The sequence below is a fragment of the Odocoileus virginianus genome, unplaced genomic scaffold, assembly GCF_023699985.2.
Source record: "Odocoileus virginianus isolate 20LAN1187 ecotype Illinois unplaced genomic scaffold, Ovbor_1.2 Unplaced_Contig_6, whole genome shotgun sequence".
Classification (NCBI taxonomy): Eukaryota; Metazoa; Chordata; class Mammalia; order Artiodactyla; family Cervidae; genus Odocoileus; species Odocoileus virginianus.
Window position 1 is genome coordinate 1,970,109 of NW_027224323.1, and position 22,103 is coordinate 1,992,211.

Consider the following 22,103-nt stretch of genomic DNA (forward strand, 5'->3'; position numbering starts at 1 on the left):
AGGAACACAAAGCCGGGCAGTCCGGTGGTCATGGAGAGGCAGAGAATTTTGAGGATTTTCAAGTCAAAGCGCAGGTATCAGGTGAGATGAACACGGCCATCACTGCGTTTTGTTGCCTCGGAAGACCGACTCAGTGGGTCTCAGATGTGATTTGGAAAAGAATGAACTGCCCTGCCCCACCCGGCTTCCCAGGTGGAAGTCGCTCAGTCGTGTCTGACTCTACGACCCTGTGGACTGTAGCCTACCAGGCTCCTCTCTCCATGGGATTTTTCCAAGCAAGCCTACTGGAGTGGGTTGCCATTTCCTTCTCCAGGGGATCTTCCTGACCCAGGGATTGAACCGAGGTCTCCCGCCTTGTAGGCAGACGCTTTCCCCTCTGAGCCACCCGCCTGGGAATGCAGGAAATGTATAAGAGACGTGGGTTCAATCCCTGGGTGGGGAAGTTTTCCCCTGGAGGAGGGCATGGCAACCATATAAGATACGTGGGTTCGATCCCTGGGTGGGGAAGTTTTCCCCTAGAGGAGGGCATGGCCACCCACTCCAGTCTCCTTGCCTGGAGCATCCTCCAGGCATCAGAAGAATTCCCTTCGAATCAGACAGAGGCCCTGCTTGCCTGATGCTGCAAAAGCCTTCAGACCGACCAATTAGCCCGCTCTGGCTTTGAGGATGCAGCTCGCCAGCACACCACGTGGGAGGCAGGATCCCCCCCACGCTACCCACCACCGTCCCACCCCGAGGATGTCTGGGGAGGACCCACATCCACCGAGGGAGGCGCAGAGCAGCGCTGGGCCCCATGAAGTGGGCTGGAAGGAGAGACAGCAGGTGGAATTAAAAAAACACCCAAATGTGTCTGCTGCAAGCCCCCTCCCAGTTGACCCGGAGGACATGCTGGGTCTCAGATGGGAAAGATATTCTGGGTTAAGGGGGAGGGTGCTGGGAATGCCAGGAGGTTGGGGGACTTCTTGACGTGGTAGCATCCCCGAGACCTGTACTCGGAAGCCTGCGGGTGGAGACGGGGTGCGTTAGGGCGCTCCCAGGAGCTGCGAGGGTGTGACGTCGGCAGGGGGAACATCTCCAGATTAACTTGCTGCAACTAGAGCTCGGGGCATGCCTGGGAGGTGGGCCCCAAGGATGGACAAGGGCCTAGGGGGGCATTTGATGAGAGCAGAAGGTTCAGCAGTAGGTGGCCCCTGGCCCCCGAGAAGGCCTGCTCAAGTCCAGAGCTGAGTCGGACCGTGAGCGCACAAGGGCACATCCACCCGTTCCTGGGGACTCTGTAAGCAAGAGAACGTCGGATGCAGGGATCGGTTCTCTGGTGTGGGCGGCGGGAGGGGAAAGCGTTGAGCTGAGACAGGACTTGTCGGAAATCCTCGGGGATGGAAGTGCGAGTCGCTCAGTGTCTGACTCTTTGTGACCCCATGGACTGTAGCCCGCCAGGCTCCTCTGTCCATGGGATTCTCCAGGCAAGAACACTGGAGTGGGTTGCCATTCCCTTCTCCAGGGGATCTTCCTGACCCAAGGATCGAACCCAGGTCTTCTGCATTGCGGGCAGGCTCTTAACCATCAAAGCTGGTGGCTTTCCTGGGTGGGAAATAGGTGCAAAAATAACTACTACTGGTTCCACTATGCCTGACTCCCTGCAAGGTGCAGTTAGAACAATTTTATGTTTTCAAGCGGGTGTTACCAATCTTTTTCTCTAAAGGATTGAAGAGAGGAACAAATTAAAAAAAAAAATCATTCCTCCCCTGGAATGTCCAGGAATTTAGTGGATGCTGTAAATTGCATTTCAGATCCGTGGGACAATAAATGGTTTGCAAATAGTGGGATTTTCCCAAGATGGTTTAAAAAAAAAAAAAAAAACTACATATCAAGAAATCTGTTAAAAAAAAAATCATTCCTCCCCTGGAATGTCCAGGAATTTACTGGATGCTGTAAATTGCATTTCAGATCTGTGGGACAATAAATGGTTTGCAAATAGTGGGATTTTCCCAAGATGGCTTGAAAAAAAAAAAAAACACTACATATCAAGAAATCTGTTCCTCATTATCGTGATGAAAATGCATTCCTAGGGGATAAAATAGTCTACTCAAATTATGTTTTAATTAAAAAAAGACCAAAAAATTTTATAAGACATCACGAGGGGATTTTTTGTTTTGTTTTTTAAATAATATCAGTATGTGTGCATGCTAAGTCACTTCAGTCATGTCCAACTCTTTGTGACCCCTATGGACTGTAGCCCACCAGGCTCCTCTGTCCATGGGATTCTCCAGGCAAGAATCCTGGAGTGGGTTGCCATGCCCTCCTCCAGGGGATCTTCCCGACCCAGGGATCGAACCCATGTCTCTTATGTCTCCTGCATTGGCAAGTGGGTTCTTTACCACTAGCACCACCTGGGAAGCCCTAATATCCATATGGCTGATGCTTTTCTAGGTATGAAAACAAGCCCAGAAACCATTCACTAAGTTCACTACACAAAAAATAATAAACGTGAAGGGCGAAAAATATGACTTCAGAGTTAAAAGGTGGAGCATAAAGTGAAAAAGCACATTTGCTACTTATGTCAAGTCATATCTTTAATATGTGAAGAGTTCCTACAAATCAATAAGAAAAGGACGAGTAACACACACAGGCAAACAGCATCTTCATTTCCTTCAAAAACAGAATGGCAATGGGTCTCCCACACACAGATTCTCAATCTGACTTGTGTTAAGACAGAGGCAACATAAACACAGTTGATGGGATATCATTCTTCAACTCAGAGATTGGCACAGATCAGAACGCTGGCTCAGCCGTGAGGAGACAAACCAGACATCATTGTGGTGTATCGTGAATTTGCACAACCTCGGTAGGGGGGTGTTTGGGCAATGTCCATAAAAATTAAACATACACATGCTTTTATTTTTCCCGCTCACAAAGCCAGCTTCAGGCACTGATGCCACACACACACTGCACTTGCATGGAGCCACAAAACCAAGCTTCCAAAGCTATTCACTGCAGCATCTCACAGCAAAAACTTGACCACAGTTTACAGGGGTTGATCAAATCCATTATGACCAAGACTTGTAACAAACCCTCTGCTGGTATATTCTCACTTAAAATAAAAACTTGACGTTGATTTCAAGACCTGTTGGAGTGTGATTTCTTTAAACAGGAGTTCCAAAATGATTTTTAAAAGCAATCAGCATGTCAAGCATTTACTCATCAAACCACGCAATTTAAACTCAATTTTTCCAAAGGCCCCACCTTTGATCAAGTCCTATTCATTTTAATGCCAACAAGAAATTGAGCTGAGTCTACAACCATGTACATACACTGTCCATAAGAAAAGCCCAGTTGACTTCTTTCTTACATGTATAGATTCAGGAATGAGTCACAATATAACCCCCTCACTATTCTGTTGTTTAAAGAGACATTTATGCTTACGGTATGATTGTGATGCTTATAAAATGTCGACATTATTCACAGAGTTACAAAAAGACTTTACACATTTTTTTTCTTTTTATAAAGCAAGTCACAGCACAGACTCTGAGGACTCATCGGGGGTGAATGTGGACACTCTCTGCTAGCTTTGTAACCGGGTGACCTGAGCTAGTTAGCAAGAGGACACGAGCATATTGATTAATCCCGCGCTCAGCTCTTGACAACTGGTCGACCCCTTCCATTGACTGAAGACATTTGTGTTCAGTCCTGTAGGACCCAGATGTCACATCCATCCCTGCACACACCTGGGTCACAGGCATTCATCATATGAAGCGATGAATGGATATGATAAATACTCAATCTTCATCTTTAAAAATCATTTCACATATGCAAAAACTATCATAGTGTCAAAGACAGAGCAAGTTCAATAGACAGATGGTGGTCTCCAGGAATACCTTGAGAAGGAAACTCCCAATGCTTTTCAACAATGATGGGAGGAGGGGTTGTGGAGAGAGGGGGGTTGAGCCTTCAACAGCAGGGGGATGGCTCCGTTGCAAACCGCCCCACAAAACTGACAAGAGTGTCTGAGCTTCTGGGCAGGAAAGACCCGGAATTCATGACCGATATGGGGTTGGCCAAAAAAAGTCGATTCTGAGCTTTTCATGAGATGTTTCAGAAAAGCCGAAAGGAACTTTTTGATGGAGGAGGAAATGACAACCCACTCCAGGATTCTTGCCTGGAAAATCTCATGGACAGAGGACCCTGGTGGGGCTACAGTCTGTGGGGTCACAAAGAGTCGGGACACAACGGAGTGACCAGGCAATACCTTGATGCCCGCCCCTTCCCAGGTCGGGTGGTTTGTGAGGGCAACCCACATAGGTGTGCTGACAACATCCGTTTGCATCCACAGTGACTGACTGAGGCACACAAGAGTTCTTCACACCATCATCAGTAATGAGATTAAGTCTTCACTCGGGTAACTGCTGATTCTCCGGAAAACTACCCTCAGAGCTTTACGCAAGCAGGCATGTGCTACGAGAAAATTAGGGAAACAACCTCTTATTTCTGAAGAGGGAAGTCTGTGGGTGGGGTCCAGCCCTTCTGCAACACCAAGGCTTCCACGCTTTCCGAGATAAACAGAAAACCAAGCAAGGAGCTTGTACGGGGTTGGCCAAAAGGTTCGTTCAATGAACATGCTGCTCACTACAGCTGAAACGAACAGGCTGAAAACGAACAACGTGTCTTCTTTTTTTACTTAAAACCAAACGAACGTTTTGGCCAATTCAACAAATAAAAGCGTGCATTTTGCAAGTCATGCGGCGTGTGCGTTGTCGTGAGTGGAGGAACTGCTTTCAAAGGTGGAGAAATGATCGCTGATAGCCTAGAGAAGAGCGAGCATTCAGTCCACACTCTAAGATGTTAGAAAATATAGGAGACTGTCTCTCACAAAACAGTGTGGCCCCCGAGTTAAACCAAGCTCTCCCGTGGAAGCTGATAAATGTGTCACAAACATCATAACAAACAAATTCCTGGAATTTACCTATGGAAGATACAGGAAAGAATCTGATTGCAGGGGAGAAGGGCTGCTAACAAATATTTCCCCACAATGTCATCAACTGGAGAAGGAAACAGCAACCCACTCCGGTATCCTTGCCTGTGAAATCCCATGGACAGAGAAGTCTGGCGGGCTACAGCTCCTGGTGTTGCAAAGAGTCTGCCAAGACTTAGGAAGGAAAGCACCACCACCAATGTGAGCAAAGAAGGGAAGGAACAGATAAAAGCAAACGCCAGAAATGAAGAGCTAGTGCTTAGGGTGGTGTCTCTCTCACAGAAAAGGGAATTGGGAACCCACGTCACTAGTTTCACGAAGTTCCCAACATCCTTCTTTAAAAGGCACCTGCCGGCAAGACATTTACGTAAATAGGACTTGATTTCTAAATTTCTTTTTATTAAACTGGTTTGAAAAAAAACTTCATGAGAAATGAAAGAACCTTTCAGGAAACTCCCTTGAGGCTTAACGCCCACTCTGTTAAAGAGTCAACGGTCAGGAGAGGTTTCAGAAGCATTCCATTTACAGGCAGTTTGTAAATGGTCCAGAGTTTCCTTGTGGGGAACCTTGGTGGCGTTCGAACGATGATGGCTGGGAACTTGGCGACTTGGTTGGGACTTGGCGATCGGTCGGTCGGTCGGATGTTCCCTGCACTCATGGGTAAACCCCCTCACAGTCGTGGAGAAGGTGAGTGTGATCCCCGCCCCTGCCCCCATGGATGGAAAACTCACCACAAGTCAGTTTCACCCGCCCAGCATGGCGGAGAGGGATGTGGTGGAGAGGGGGAGTGGGGAGTAAGGCATCCCAGCGTTAAAACGAGGAATCCAATTTGAGCGAAGGCACGGACGAGCCGGGGCGAGGTCCCGGCAGGTCGTCTCTGGAGAAGCTCAGCAGGCAAGCTTGCAATCCCGCTGCGAGTCACTTGGCTGACAAACGTCTTTATTTCTCCAGAAGAGTCTGTTGAACTGCAGAGAACAAACACACAAGAACAGATGGTTCTTTTCTCTTTTCCAAGGCATGTCCGGGCCCTCCCACCACCATGTGAGTGGGAGGGTGGGGCAGCGGTGGGAGGAGGTGAAATAGCCACAGTGGGGATGCAGCTGGGGGTGACAGCTGGTGCTGACGGGAGGGTGACAGGCCCACCCTATCTCACCTGCTGGCTCAGCGTTGGTGCGGTGGTTCTCCATGTTGACCTCGCCTTCTTCGGCTGAAAGCAAGAACAAAACGCGCCAGAGGCGGGGACGGGGGGAGGTGAATACAAAGACAACACACCCCTTCACCATTCTCAGCGTGAATCGGCATCGCCCCACTCAGCTTCCTCCCCAGCCCCTCCCGGAAAGCAGAGGAAGCACCCCGGCCATCAGGGCGTGAAGGGCCCCTCGCTGGGGTCCTGTCTGTTCGCTTCTTGGCATTTCCGACTCCGTCTTTTTATCCCCAAATTTCTATTCCTCGATTTCTCAAACACACATTGACACCAAGAGGATCAACATACCGCCACCCACTCCAACCGTCCCCAGAAAGGATCTGGGATTAGGATCCTTTGCTCAGAATTCAAGTGTGAGGAGACAGATTTCAAAATACAGGAGAGGGAGAGGGTGTGGAGAAGGGATGGCCTGGAGTTTGGGGTCAGCAGATGCCAACTCTTATATACAGGATGCATGAACAGCAAGGTCCTACCATGAGCCCAGGGGGCGTCTATTGGATATCGTGGGATAAGGCAGCACCAAAAAATAAAATATAATAGAGGAACGAACAGACGACCGAGTCACTTTGCCGCAGGGCAGAAACCAGACAACACTGAAAATCAACGACGCTTCAATAAAAGCAAAGCAATCAAAAAAACACATGATGTTCCCCGTCAACACTTTGATAGAACGCAAAGCAAACAAAAAAACACACGAGAGATTCCCAGTCAAAACGCGTTTATTCGCATCTGCGTCGGTTCGAGTGAGGTGGATGAACCTGCTATATAGAGTGAAGTAAGTCAGAAAGAGAAAGGTAACTATCGTATATTAACGCATACAGAGTTACTCGCTCAGTCGAGTCCGACTCCTCGCGACCCTAATAGACTGTAGTCCACCAGGTTGCTCTGGTCCATGACATTCTCCAGGCAAGAATACTGGAGTGGGTTGCCATGTCCTTCTCCAGGGGGATCTTCCCGACCCAGGGATGGAACCCAGGTCTCCCGCATTGCAGGCGGATGCTTTACCAGCTGAGACACCAGGGCAGCCCATTAATGCACATATATGGATTATAGAAAGATGGAACTGGTCAACCTATTTGCAGGGCAGCAGTGTAAACGCAGACATAAAGAAGAGACTCATGGACGTGGTGAGGGAATGAGAATGGACACAGTAACATGGGAACATATTCACCGCCACATGTAAAACAGATAGCAAGTGGGGATTTTCTGTGTGACTCGGGGAGCTCAAACCAGGGCTCTGTGACCACCTACGGGGTGGGGCGGGGTGGGAGATGGGAGGGAGGTTCAGAGGGAGGGGACATGTGTACACCTATGGCTGATTCATGTCAACGTATGTGAAAGTTGCTCAGTCGTCTCCGACTCTTCGCGACCCTGCGGACCATACAGTCCACAGAATTCTGCAGGCCAGAATACTGCAGTGGGCAGCCTTTCCCTTCTCCAGGGGAATCTTTCCAACCCAGAGATGGAACCCCGGTCTCCTGCAATGCAGGCGGATTCTTCACCAGCTGAGGCAATGCAGGAGATGCAGGTTCCATCCCTCGTTTGAGAAGATCCCCTGGAGGAGGGCATGGAAACCCACTCCAGTGTTCTTGCCTGGAGAATCCCATGGACAGAGGAGCCTGGCAGGCTGCAGTCCACAGGGTCACAAAGAGTTGGACACGATGCAATCACAGAGCATGCAGTCATGCTAACTGGGTCGCAGGCTTTATTTCATCAAAACCGGGAACACTCTCTTCAAAGACACAGACGGGCGCAGAAGTGACCGGGGTCAGGGCCATCAGGGTGATCGGTGGAGGGTGACAGGCCCACGAGAAGAGTGTTGAGACAACCCCCGTTGGGGGGTTCTCAACCCACCTCCCGATACTAACCCCAAATCCTGCGACTCAGCCTCCAGACCAGTACTGGCTATACCACCCTGGGAAGGGACACCACCCTGACCCTCATTCAGCACGAGGCTGGAAAAAGAAAACTTGTATTTGCACGCAAGAAGGAGGTGGTCTGATGCAAAAAAAGGGAAAGAAAGATCCGGCGTTGACTTCCGTGTTGATGGAGAGATGTGAGCATGCACGAATTCTAGGCGTTCACAGACCCCGCCTGTCGTTGACTTCTGCACTGACATTTCAGAAATTTGAAGTCGGGGTGGGGAAGGAGGTTAAAGGGAGGGTGTGAGGGAGGCTCAAAACGGAGGTGATATATGTAGACATATGGCTGATTCACGCTGCTGTAAGCAGAACCTAACATCTCAGTGTAAAGCAATTACCTTCCAATTGAAAATAATTTTTTAAAAAAGCAACTGACGACGGTGAGATTTTCAGGTTATTCCTAAACATGTGGGTTCTCCTTTTCCGCAGAGAACTGTGAAATTCATGTAATTGGCAAAAATCAATTAGAGAAAGAGTTAGGAAAAAAAAAAGACTTCATGGAAATGGGCTGTAAAAATCCAGGAGCTATGGAGTCAGAAGGTTACAAATTCCATCATTAAGTGTGAAAGGTCATATCCTATGGCTTAGGGCTGGCTTTGACCCGGGATCGGGAAGGGGTCTCTGCAGACAAGATGGCCCACCCAACGGGCAAGGATGCAGGGTGGTTGACAAAGCTGCTTTGTTCACAGAAGCCCCCAGCCCCATTTGTGCGTGTCGGATTCCACTTTAAAAGAGATGCGTCTGCATTTGTCTTCACTTCTCTCAAGGCAAACTGCGCCTTCGAATATAGCATCCCAAGCTTCTGTGCTTCGACGAGGCAGAAAACATATGAGAATTCACAGTACAGCCTACGGGGTCAGGGAGAAACATCCCTGGGGAAACGTCTTAGTACCAAGGTGAAAAAAAAAAAAAAAAAAACAGACAACAAGGTTTGCTTTTCGAGACAGGCGCAGATCAGAAAGGATCATCTCTGCGCTCCCGCCCAGGGTTCTCCGCGCATCCCCCCTTAGATCTTCGACTCATCTGCAAAGGAAGGGCAGAGAAGGACCATGAAAAGAAAAGAAAAAGAAAACCAAAATCAACCAGAAATAAACGTCTCAGAGCTTTGGCTTCGGATGCGAGAGCCCACGGGTGCAGGCAGCGGCAAGCTGTTATGAGATACGTCCGTCTCTTGGGCTCAGAAGTTAAGGAGACGGGTTGACACGGCAAGAGCATCACTGGAGTGGATGCTGTGGGGGGAAAAGGGGGAGGGGGGTGGTGGGGGGAGGGGGAGGGGAAGCAGGAAAAGAAAGAAAGAAGAAGGAAGACCAAGAGAAGGGAAGAAAGGGAGAGACAGAAAGAAAGGAAGAGAATGAAGAAAGGACGGATCAGGAGGGAGGCAGACAGAGGCAGGCTGGAAGAAGGAGGCCAGGAAACGCGGGGAGCGGGGAGGGCACGTGCTCATGGCTCACTGTCACCCAAGCCTCCAGAATCCACCAGGGGGGCACCAAGGGAGCAGCCAGGAGACGTGCCGTGAGCAAGCAAGCCGTCAGCCACCCACCACGTCCAGCGACGAAACAGCCACACACCAGGGTCCGCCGTGGCCACGTCTTTCTGAAACCAATACTCCACAAACTCACACCTCCACGTGGGTTCTGCACGTCTCACAAGGAACACCCCAGAAAAGAAGACTCTCGTAGAACGGCCCCCGTGTCCAGAGGACGCCAAATAAGGGTTCCCTGGGGTCTTTCCACACCCGATGGACCAGGTTTTGACGTTTCCATACCACCTCCGCTCATCAAAACATGTAACTTGACAACAGACACTAATCCCCACACTGTTGTGAGGCCTGTCTTCAAAGCTGAGCATCTTACGCACTGAGTCAGAAACATGCTCACGGCTCTGCATTCGACTCTCGTGTTTATATGAGAACGTGTGTGCGCTAATCGCTCACACACAGTCCAGTTTTTCAGAAAATCTTTCCTATCGAGCGCCTTCCTCGTCTCCAGGCTTGAGCACCAAGCTCTGAGTTTGAGCATCTTACAGACAGGGGGAAATGTAATTGAAAGAGAAACACTGGGACTTGCCTGGTGGTCCCGTGGCCAAGACCCTGCCCTCCCAATTCAGGGCACCCGGGTTCCATCCCTGACCAGGGAATTAGATCCCATTTGTCAAACTAAGACCTCGTACAGCCAAATAAAACAAAAAACAATAGGAAACACTGATTCACTTCCATCGAAGCCTTACTCTTTGAAGTTCTTTCTGCTAGATCTAGGAGAAGCAAAAGAAAAAAAAAAAAAAGATATATATTTGGCTTCTGTTCCCCTCCAGCCTCGCCTCAATTCTAATTGTAGATCTTTTACAAGTATCTCCTGGACCTCGTGTCATCTGTCCATCTGGGCACCTCTGGATGCTCAGCCTTCTGCCAGTCTAGCACACCTTCTGAAAGGGGCCAGATGGAATGTGCCCACTCCTGCATGGGAAATAAGATGCCATCAGGTCACCCTTCCCCTCCTCTGGCAAACAGAGGGCTATAAAAAGAGCCGTTTATTTTAGATTTCCGCATCCAAACGCCCATGTCGGACTGTAAATTTCAGGCTACAGACCGTGTCTCTGGACCTGAATCTCTGGAATGCTGGAAGGCGAAGGGTCAAACTCCAACCCCCGGGGGCGACTTTGCCTCTGTCAGAATCAACTCAAGTCTCCTTGGGAGTTTCCCAAGATCCCTCAGGAAGCAGGCCCTGAGGCAGTCCCAACATCAGTTGGCAGACGGCAGAGTAAGGACCCAGGACTGTACACGGGATGAGAAATTCAAATACCTCAAGTCTCCTCCCGGGAAGAGGGGTCGCCACAGCCCACGGGGCCCCCGCAAACCATATCACAACCCGCTCCTCTCGTGGTTCTGAAAGCAAGACCTAGACAAGAGCCTTCCAGAGGCGCTGGACAGAGGTCAGTTGTGTTCAAAGTAGCAGAGTTCGCTGATGTCAACACAAATCCCAAGTTAACAGGACCTGAGGACAAGTGCCGAAATGCCCAGCGACAGAGTTCCAATCACCACGTAGCATTCTCCACATTCCCCCTACAAGCTGGCTAACTGTCCACTGTTTTGAGTACCTTCTGATACTGGGTTCCTGCAAAAAGTGAACCACGTGCCCAGTATTTCCACGGTAATTCCCTTGGGTCAAGAAAACAATATGGCTGTTGTCCTAACGAAGACGAGGTGTGTGAGTCGCTCAGTCGTGTCTGACTCTCTGCGACCCCATGGACTGTAGCCTGCCAGGCTCCTCTGTCCATAGGATTCTCCAGGCAAGAATACTGGAGTGGGTTGCCATTCCCTTCTCCAGGGGGATCTTCCCGACCCAAGGATCAAACCCAGGTCTGCAGCCTTGCAGGTGGATTCTTTACCACAGAGCCACCAGGTGGGGCTAGAAAGTGCACGAGGGTGGCTGCAAATCTAAGTAACAGCGAATGCATCATAAGAGATAACGTTCCTTCCACACTCTCTGCCAGGCAACCTGTCCAGACTCACACACACAACCTCACTGATGGTCACCAAAAGTCTAAAGCGCAGACCATCGCCTCTCCTCGCTACCTAAAAACCTTCCAAAGTGGCCTGGTTAGTAACCTGCACAAGCTCACAGGGCTAGATGCAGGAAGCGCCGAAATCGAAGCGGCAAAGTCAGATCCCGGTTTTCTAGCCATGTTAGGAACCCTCAGTCGCCGTTCCCGAGTTTCATGCCAACCGGAGCTCTGCTTCTGCTTTAGATTTTTTTAATATATATACGGTAGCCAGACCCGCCCCCGGAAAGGAGGTGGCGGTGAGAGCCTCACCGTTCTCTTTGAAGCACAGCTTCTTCTTCTGGTAGGCGATGAAGCTGGAGATGGCTCCTCCCAAGGCCACCACGACGGCACCCACGATCCCGGGGATCACGCCTGGCGATTCGCCTGTGGGGAGAAGCACAGGGCGCCGTGATGGGCAGGAGGGAACACTCACGGGGGAGACCACGGAGTCAGGGGTGGGATGGGCGGGCTGGTGGCCCCACCCGGAGGATGCAAATACCCAGTGGAAGGGACCCAGCGGCGACCAGTCAGAGGCAGTGTGACCTCACCCAACCAAACTCCCAGGTCTTCACTTCAGTTCAGTTGCTCTGCCGTGTCTGACTCTTTGTGACCCCATGTATTGCAGCATGCCAGGACAGCATTCCCTGTCCATCACCAACTCCCGGAGTATACTCAAATTCATGCCCATCCAGTCGGTGATTCCATCCAACCATTTCATCCTCTGTTGTCCCCTTCTCCTCCTGCCTTTAATCTTTCCCAGCATCAGGGTCTTTTCAAATGAGTCAACTCTTCACATCAGGTGGCCAAAGTATTGGAGCTTCAGCTTCAGCATCAGTCCTTCCAATGAATATTCAGGACTGATTTCCTTTAGGATGGACTGGTTGGATCTCCTTGTAGTCCAAGGGACTCTCAAGAGTCTTCTCCAACACCACAGTTCAAAAGTATCAATTCTTCAGCACTCAGCTTTCTTTATAGTCCAACTTTCACATCCATACATGACCACTGGAAAAACCATAGCCTTGACTAGACGGACCTTTGTTGGCAAAGTAATGTCTCTGCTTTTTAATATGCTGTCTAGGTTGGTCATAGCTTTTCTTCCAAGGAGTAAGCGTCTTTTAATTTCATGGCTGCAGTCACCATCTGTAGTGATTTTGGAGCCCCCCCCCCAAAAAAAAAGTCTGACACTGTTTCCACTGTTTCCCCATCTATCTGCCATGAAGTGATAGGACCGTATGCCATGATCTTAGTTTTCTGAACATTGAACTTTAAGCCCAGATGTTCATGCCCTGTCTTAAAAAAACCCAAACCCAATGACTTCTTCATTGCTCTTATTTGCTGGACTGTGAGTGTTTGATCTGCAAGGAGACCCAACAAGTCCATCCTAAAGAAATCAGTCCTGAATATTCATTGGAAGGACTGATGTTGAAGCTGAAGTTCCAATACTTTGGCCACCTGATGCGAAGAGCTGACTCATTGGAAAAGACCCTGATGCTGGGAAAGACTGAAGACAGGAGGAGAAGGGGACGACAGTGCCGGGAGCCGGCACATGAGATCCCACCCATGACAAGGCCATGAGGGAGAAAACCTGACAGGCAAGGCAGATCAGGTTTTCAGGGATTCCGAAAAGCTGCCCCGGGCACTCACCTTAAAGATGATATCTGTCTTTCTGATGCCCGCCTCAATAGACTATTCCCTAATTTCTCTGACACAGGCAGAAGGCCTTCCCCGATCTCTTCCCAAATAAGAATCAATTTAGAACTTTAATCAGTAAGTTTCCCAGGTGGTGGTATTTTATGAGATTATCCAGGGTGAAAGGAGTGTTTTAATTTAAACTCCTTTGCTGGTAGTTGTTAGCCAAATACATTTATGCCCTTGGTACTAATATGCATGATTGCTTATAATATCCTAATCATAAAATAACATAAAGAACCTGGTTATATAAAAGCCCTAATAGACATAGAGCCTTTTTAAGGGGTAAAGGAGTCCTATTAGAAAACATAAGAAAAATTATTCTATAGGTGGTTATTGGGTTGAGATTTGCTTGCTGTGTTTTGCTTGTTGTGTTTTGCTTGCTGTGTTTTTGCTTTTAATGTGCTAAGGTTGTGTTATAGAAACCATTGTTAATATAGTTTAAGATCTAGAGAAACAAGGACTTAGCCCTAGTGTGGTAACAATGAGATGGTTGTTAATTGTCAGCCAGGAGTGCTAGGCAGAAGCTGCCTCACCGAAGTCGCAGAGTCAGTGTGGGGTAAACTTCTTAGATAAACGCAACTGACAACTTTTGCAGAAGGATTAATTTTTGTATTAACAAGGATATAATTCTACTCTGCACTATTTCCCTATGAGACTGTGACTTTTCTGTTAAGATCACCACAGAAACAGAAGATAGGTTTGCATTCACCTGACCTGCATAAACTATTAATAGGCCCCAAGGCGAGAAGATAATGTACAAGACCCTCATAAACAAAGGAGTGTGCAGAAAACACCCTGGTTTCGTGAAGGACAAGCTGACGTAATGTAAAACTATCTTCCCCTTAGAAATGTACTAACTTAGGGTATAAAAGCTACGGTAAAAAATAAAGGATTGCCAGACTCCTGCAAACACCCCCGTCTGGTCACTCTCTCTCTGTCTCTCTCTTTCTCTCTCTCTCTCTCTCCCTCGCAGACTTGGCCCCATCAAGGCTGGTCTCACGTGTCTTCTCTCGCCGACACCGTTCATCCTGAGGGTACCCCCTGGATCCTGCCAAGGCTGGACCCCAGCAACAGAGGATGAGATGGTTGGATGGCATCACTGACTCAATGGACATGAGTTTGAGTAAACTCTGGAAGTTGGTGATGGACAGGGAGGCCTGGCGTGCTGCGGTCCATGGGGTCGCAAAGAGTCGGACACGACTGAGCAAGTGAACAACGACAATCTGATCCATGATGTCTGATGTTGCTTCTTGAAGGCTCACAAGATGGTGAGCATTTTCAATGCAAATTTTATAAATTCAGGCCTGAACGTGGTTTTTAGAGACACAGTGCTGCTGCACACTACATGTGTGCTAAGTTGCTTCAGTCGCGTCCAGCTTTTTGTGGCCCCGTGGACTGTAGCCCGCCAGGTTCCTCTGTCCACGGGATTTTCCAGGCAAGAATACTGGAGTGGGTTGCCATGTCCTCCTCCAGGGGATCTTCCCGACCCAGGGATCAAATCCGCGTCTCTTAGTCTCCTGCATTGGCAGGAGTACCACCCAGAAAGCCCAAAATGAAAGTGAGCATACGCATAAAAGACAAAAACTCAGCAACGACAAAAAATATACGTATTCCTTACGCTCTCCAAGTGAAAACTAATTCGACTTCCTTAAAAGAGACAAGCCTCTCTGAAATGATTAATAAGCAAGTCTGACACACGAGAGACTGAAGACAAACTACGTACTGTTTCCTCCATCATCAACAGCACCTTTTAAATCGAACTCATCATTCCCTAAAGGAGAAAAACACTTAACACTGAAATTCTAGGTGAAACAAACAGCAGAAATGGCTTTCCGTACAGATGCTACAGAATATGAGTCTGACCAAAGACTCAAGAAAGTGAAAGTCGCTCAGTTGTGTCCGAGTCTTTGCGACCCCATGGACTATAGAGTCTGTGGAATTCTCCAGGCCGGAGTATTGGAGTCAGTGGCCTTTCCCTTCTCCAGGGGATCATCCCGACCCAGGGATGGAACCCAGGTCTCCTGCATTGCAGGCGAATTCTTTACCAGCTGAGCCACCAAGGAAGCCCAGAGCCTCAAAAGAAATACCAAATTCCTGACTGTTTTCATCTCACTCTCCTCTTAAAGGAAAAGAATAAAGCCAAACCAAAATAGTGAAAGTAATTTATAAATCAGTTAGGCCCCAAGGACTGAGCCAGAATGTCAGCTTCGACCTGCAGATCATTCTTTGCCTCTGGCTGTCCAGCGTATAACCATCCTGTACCAAGCTGCCGACAGTTTCCGGTATGTGGATCCCGTGCTGCTGGACAGAAACGTTGTGACCACTGCTGACGGTTTCAGAGGCTGCCCTCTTCGTCTTAAGGACGCTTTCTCAAGTTCCAGCGACAGCTAGGGGAGCTTGCGTATCCAGCCAGCATGCTAGCGTGAGTCCCTCGTGGGAAACATTCTTGCTTCCCCCAGGGATCCCGTGATGATACAAATTCCATTGCTCGATTTATCCGGCGTCCTCTGGGCAAGCTGCCCAAAGCAGAGGGATTCCAGGACTGGACCATGCAGAGTTTCGGTGGGAAAGTGGGGAATACGGAAACAACCCATGGACAAGGCTCTCTGGAGGGCTGCCACCAACAGCAACAGACTTGATTGTCACATGCAGGTTTTTCCAGCTAATTGGTGTATGCACGCTCGTGTGTGTGTGTGTACAGATATGCATGTGCACATGTTTGTGGGTATGTTCGTGTGCCTGTATGCGTCCCAGAGCATGCACGCTGCATAAGGACAAACGGCACCGGTGCGCACAGGTACGTGACTGCACACACGTTCACATGCGCTAGTGCATGAGTGATGCGGGCACGTGCTCACGGGTGCACACGTGTGTGTCTGCGTGCACAAATATGTACTGAACGAGTGAGGCGTGTGTACGTGGGCGCGTGTGCCTTGTATCTGGGCATGAGCGCGTGTATGCACACACGTGTCTGTCTGTCTGCCTGCTTTGCAGATCTGTGTCCGGGTACCTCCACAGCGTGGTTGATTCTCTCCCATCACCTGGGCTCTTCAGCAGTGCCGACCTCCCCCCGCCCCACCCCACTCTCTTAAGAGGCCGCCTCCTACCCCCAGGCTGACCCCCTGGGACTCACATTCTAAACCATCATAAACTAAGAGACCTGTCATTCCACACGATCAGAAGATACATACCATCTTCAAAATAAGGCATTAGGTGTGATCGGATATAACTGCCAAGAAAACTCATACGATTAAAACTTGTAAATAACTTCAGAAAATGCTTCTGGAATCCTAGCTAGGGAACATTTTGACATTATGGAAGGAAGGCTGTGACAAGCCTAAACAGCATATTAAAAAGCAAACACATCACTTTGCTGACAAAGATCTGTATGCTCAAAGCTATGGTTATTCCAGTAGTCATGTACGGCTGTGACAGTCGGACCATCAAGAAGACTGATGCACCAAACAACTGATGCTTTTGAACCGTGGTGTTGTAGAAGGCTCTTGAGAGTCCCTTGGTCTGCAAGGAGATCCGACCATTCCATCCTGAAGGAAATCAGTCCTGAATATTCACTGGAAAGACTGATGCTGAAGCTGAAACTCCAATACTTTGGCCACCTGATGCAAAGAACTGACTCATTTGAAAAGACCCTGATGCTGGGAAAGATTGAGGCCAGGAGGAGAAGGGGGTGACAGAGGATGAGATGGTTGGATGGCATCACCGACTCGATGGACATGAACTTGGGCAAACTCCAGGAGATGGTGACGGACAGGGAGGCCTGGCGTGCTGCAGTCCATGGGGTCACAGAGAGTCGGACACGACTTGGCAAGTGAATAAAAAGACTGACAGTTTTACTTAACATTGGTTGCATTTAAACTGATATAAAATACTAGAGAGAATAATGACCTTCACTGTTAGAAGATGGACACTATTCCTATTTTTCCGTGTTAAAAATTAAACAAATGAATCAGTTTAGCCAGTCACTCAGTAGTGACTGACTCTTTGTGACCCCATGGACTGCAGCTCTCCAGGCCTCCCTGCCCATCACCATCTCCCAGAGCTTGCTCAGACTTACGTCCATTGAGTAAGTGATGCCATCCAACAAATACGTAAATGTACAAAATATACAAACAAATAATATATATCAATGAACAAAAAAAGTGCACTCAAAATGGGAAGTTTCAACAGCTACTCAACTCAGAAAACTGATGGTAGTCAACTTTGAGAACACGATGACGGGTGAGAAAAAGCAAAAGGCATCAAGAAAAAAAAAAAGAGCTTTTGCTCAAGCTCATATGTTTCTCCATGTTGATTCTCTATATTAAAAATCACATTGAGTACTTTTGAGCTTTCATTAAAACCTGTCAAGGAAAGTCAGCAAACTAAACATCGAATCCAGAACAAGAAAATATCTTTTTGAATACTGTTTTCCACGACTGGAAAATTGGAATTCCCTTGCATACAGAGTTCACTGTAAGATCACGCTAACTCTGAAAGGACCTCCTTTCAGCGGACACAGAGGTCATCGAAGCCTAAAACACACACAGGAGGAATCAGAGGAGCTACAGGGTCTCACCGGAAGAGTCAGGCTGCTTGGGGTCTGGCTGAGGTTTTGACTTTGGTGAGTCGGGTGACGCTCCGCCATCTGTGAAAGAGGACAGTTACACTTATGAGCACGTTGAGGCTGAGAAAACAGAACATGCGTTTGCACGTGTGGGTGTGAAGTCGCTTCAGTCGTGCCCGACTCTCTGCAACCCCATGGACTGCAGCCCCGCCAGGCTCCTCTGTCCAGGGGATTCTCCAGGCAAGAATACTGGAGTGGGTTACCACGCCCTCCTCCAGGGAATCTTCCAGACCCGCGGGATCAAACCCACATCTCTTACATCGGCTGCCTTAGCAGGCAGTTTTGTTTTGTTTTTTTATCACTAGCAAGCATTTGCATACAGATGGTTAACTGGACTGTGGGAAATGGAAATGCGCCCTTTGTCATGGCTGGGGACACCGTGTCGTGGTGAGGATACCCATACACACAACCACCTGCGGATTTCTGCCCATCGGTGGCATCCGGCTAGAATACTTCACTTCGTGTACCTCCCATAGAAAATAAAGCAGATGGCTGGGCCAGCTACAAAAGCTGTGGGGTGCAGTGCAAAGTGAAAATGCATTTTGCATGTCCCTGCTCCAGACTGTACCAGGAATTTCAACACAGGCGCCCATGCCAAACCGTGAGAAATGCAAGTATGTACTTTGTTCAACCAAAAATGAAAGCCCTTGTGAGCATGGGCTTCCTGTGAGTTCCCACATGCCTGTGAGGCCAGTCCTACCAATGGTATTCAAAGTGCCTTACACAGTTACCCCAAAGACTCTAAGAGTTCAAAAACAAAAGCCGGCATACAGATACAAGCCAAAAACTCAGCCACACAGACCATACACCTATTCTTTAGGGTTTCCTGGCCAAAACTGATTTGACATCTTTAAGAGAGACACGCTCCTTTGAAATGATAAACAATCAAGTCAGACACGTAGGAGATTTAAAGACAGCCTACTTACCGTTTCCTCCACCATCAAGGGCATCGCTTAAATCCCAGTTATTGTTACCTAAAGGAGAAAGATAGTGCAAACTGAAGTTCTGCGAGAAATGAAGAACAGAAATGGCTTTCTACGCAGACAGTATCAAGTATCAGTCTGATCGACGACTCAGTGGAAAAACCAAAGTCCTGACCGTTTTCACATTCTTCTTCTCTTCAAGAAGAGGAATAAAAGGTCAAGAAGAAGAATAAAAGGAAAAACTAAATCAAAATGATGAAAGCAATTTATAAATCAATTATGCCCCATGGGCCAGTTTGGAATTCCAAATTCTGCCTGCACACAATTCTTTCCCGTTGATTGTCCACCCTATAACCAACCCTCCCAAGTTGCGAATGACTTCCGCAATACAGATTTTACAATCTAACGACAGTTATCTGTGGTCAAGTCTGGGCTAGTGCCCACTGAAAGAGGGATTCAACTGACCCACCTGTCCTCCATAAAATGATGTTTTACGTCCATAAAATCAAAGACTCATTATGGTTACAGATGCTTTCTTTTTTATTAGATGCTGCTTTCTTAAAGACTCTTTTTCCAAGTCCCAGAGACATATGGGAGAGTTTGTGCATCCACCGAACACGACTTAGCGAGTTATCATGAGACGCTAGTGGGAAACATCGTTCCTGCCCCAGGGAGCCCGTGATGATACAAATTCCATTGTTCAACTTATCCACCATCCTCTGGGCTAGCTGCCCAAAACAGAGGGTGTTTTCCAAGACTGGACCACGCAGAGTTTCGGTGGGAAAGGGGGAATATGGAAAGAACACGTGGAGAAAGGCTCTCTGGAATGCTGCCGACCAACAGCAACAAATTTGATCATCAAACACAGGTTTTTCCATCTATGTGTGTGCACGCTCGTGTGTGTATGTACGGATATGTGGCTCCTCCGTCCACAGGAGTCTCCAGGCAAAATACTAGAGTGGGTCACCATGTCCTCCTCCAGGGGATCTTCCCAACCCAGGGACGGAACCCAGATCTCCCTCATTGCAGGCAGCTTCTTTACCCTCTGAGCCACCAGGGAAGCCAAGAATACTGGAGTGGGTAGTCTATCCCTTCTCCAGGGGATCTTCCTGACCCAGGAATCGAACTAGGGTCTCCTGCATTGCAGGCGGATTCTTTACCAGCTGAGCTCCCAGGGAAGCCCATGTTTCCCCATATTAATTCTCTATATTTAAAATCTCACACAGTTTTTTTTTTCCCCAATCTCCATTACAATCTTGGAAGTAAAATCAGCAAACTAAATATCAAATCCAAAAAAAAAAAGAAATCTCTCTGAATACTGCTTTCCAGGACCGGAAAATTGGAATTCCCTTGCACAGAGCATTCACTGCAGGATCACAGGGTCTCACCAGAAGTGCCAGGCTGCTTGGGATTTGGCTGAGGTTTTGGCTTTGGTGAGTCGGGTGATACTCGGTCATCTGTGAAAGAGAACAGTTACACTTATGAGCACGTTGAGGCTGAGAAAACAGAACATGCATTTGCACGTGTGTACGCTAAGTCGCTTCAGTGGTGCCCGACTTTCTGTGACCCCGTGGACTGTAGCCGGCCAGGCTCCTCTGTCCATGGGATTCTCCAGGCAAGAATGAAGACTGGAGTGGGTTGCCACGCCCTCCTCCAGCCGATCTTCCCGACCCGGGGACCAAACCCACGTGTCTTGTGTCTGCGGCACTGGCAGGCGGGTTCTTGACCACTGAGTGCCATCCGGGGGGGTCATTTGCTTTCAGATGGGTACCTGGACGGTGCGAAATGGAAATGTGCCCTTTGTCACGGCCGCGTACCTTATCATGGTGGGGATACCCGTACACACAGCCACCGGTGGACTTCTGTCCGTCGGCATCCAGCTATAATACTTAACTTCCAATAGCAAATAAAGCAGATGGCTGGACCCGCTACAGAATTTGTGGGGTCCAGTGCAAAGTGACAACGCACAGTGCATTTCCTTGCTCAAACGGTACTAGCGTTTTCAATATGGTGGCCACACAGCATTCATTCAACCAAGGCTGGAAGCCCTACTGGGCATGACCCCACGAACCCACGAGGCCAGCCCTGCCAAGGGTGTTTCCATTTTGTCTCATATCACCTCGGACACCCTAAGAGTTCTAAATCAAAAGCAGACACCCAGGGGAAAAGCCCAAAGCTCGAAAACAACAAACAATGACACCTTGTTTCCTTAGGTTTTTCCGGGTGCAAACTCATCTGCTTTAGTTAAAAGGGAAAAAAGCCTCTCTGAAATGATAAAATAACCAGGTCAGACCCACAGGAGATTTAAGACAAGACTACTTACCGTTTCCTCCACCACCAAGGGCATCGGTTAAATCGAAGTAATCATTCCCTAAAGAAGAGAAAACAGTAAACAGTGAAGTTCTGCGTGAAATGAAGGACAGAAGTGACTTTCCATGTAGATAGTATAGTACACAGTATCCGTCTGTATCAACCGCAATGCCAAACTCCCGACCGTTTCCACGCCCTTCTTCTCTTCAAGGCAAACAGCAAAAGGAAAAATCACAATCACGAAAGGTTATCTATCAATCGATTATGGCCCCCATGGACCACGCTGGAATTCCGACTTCTGTCTGCAGACCATTCTTTCCCTGTTGACTGTCCACCCTGAAACCAGCTCTCCCAAGTTGCCGGTGATTTTGGCAACATAGATGTTATAATACAAGAACAGAAACCCGTGGCCAGATTCGGGTTCCTGCCCAGTGAAAAAGTGATTGGGCTGACCCAGGCGTGCTCGATAAAATGATGTGACGTTTTAGAGGGTTGGAGATTTTCGAGGTGGCCTTCTATGTCTTAAGGAGTCTTTCCTAGCCCCAGAGACACCCAGGAGAGCTTCTGTATCCACCCAACACAAGGTTCTGAGCCATCCTGAGTCATAATCAGGAAACACCATCCATGCCCCCGGGAGCTCGGGATGGCACACATTTCCGTGGTTCAACAGTGACTCAGCCAGCATGCTCTGTGCGCACGGGTAGGTCAAACACATTGCTATGAGCCACGCTATCCCTTCCTCACAACGCTTCCCTGGGGGATCAAACAGTCAAGAAGTGGCCTGCCATGCAAAAGACCCGGGTTCGCCGATCCCTGGGTTGGGAAGATCCCCTGGAGGAGGAAATGGCAAGGCACTCCAGCATTCTTGCCTGAAGAGTCGCATGAACAGAGGAGCCTGGCTACACGGTTCACGGGCTTG

The 22,103-nt window shown here is 48.6% G+C and overlaps 1 protein-coding gene across 2 annotated transcripts in view; it reads right to left on the reverse strand.

Moving 5' to 3' along the window:
• Positions 1-2,555: 2,555 nt before the first annotated feature.
• The window catches only part of CD99 (CD99 molecule (Xg blood group)), a 33,341-nt gene continuing 13,793 nt past the window's right edge, over positions 2,556-22,103 (reverse strand). The window contains exons 4-10 of one of the 2 annotated variants that reach the window (XM_070463766.1): positions 21,198-21,245; positions 20,263-20,331; positions 18,878-18,925; positions 17,904-17,972; positions 11,906-12,019; positions 6,123-6,176; positions 2,556-5,934 (exon numbers count right to left, since the gene is read on the reverse strand). In XM_070463766.1, coding sequence (XP_070319867.1) covers positions 5,909-5,934; positions 6,123-6,176; positions 11,906-12,019; positions 17,904-17,972; positions 18,878-18,925; positions 20,263-20,331; positions 21,198-21,245 — 428 coding nt within the window. In that variant the 3' untranslated portion in view covers positions 2,556-5,908. Of the gene's footprint in view, positions 5,935-6,122; positions 6,177-6,874; positions 9,119-11,905; positions 12,020-17,903; positions 17,973-18,877; positions 18,926-20,262; positions 20,332-21,197; positions 21,246-22,103 lie in introns of those variants that run through there. The other variant, XM_070463767.1, reaches the window with a different exon arrangement.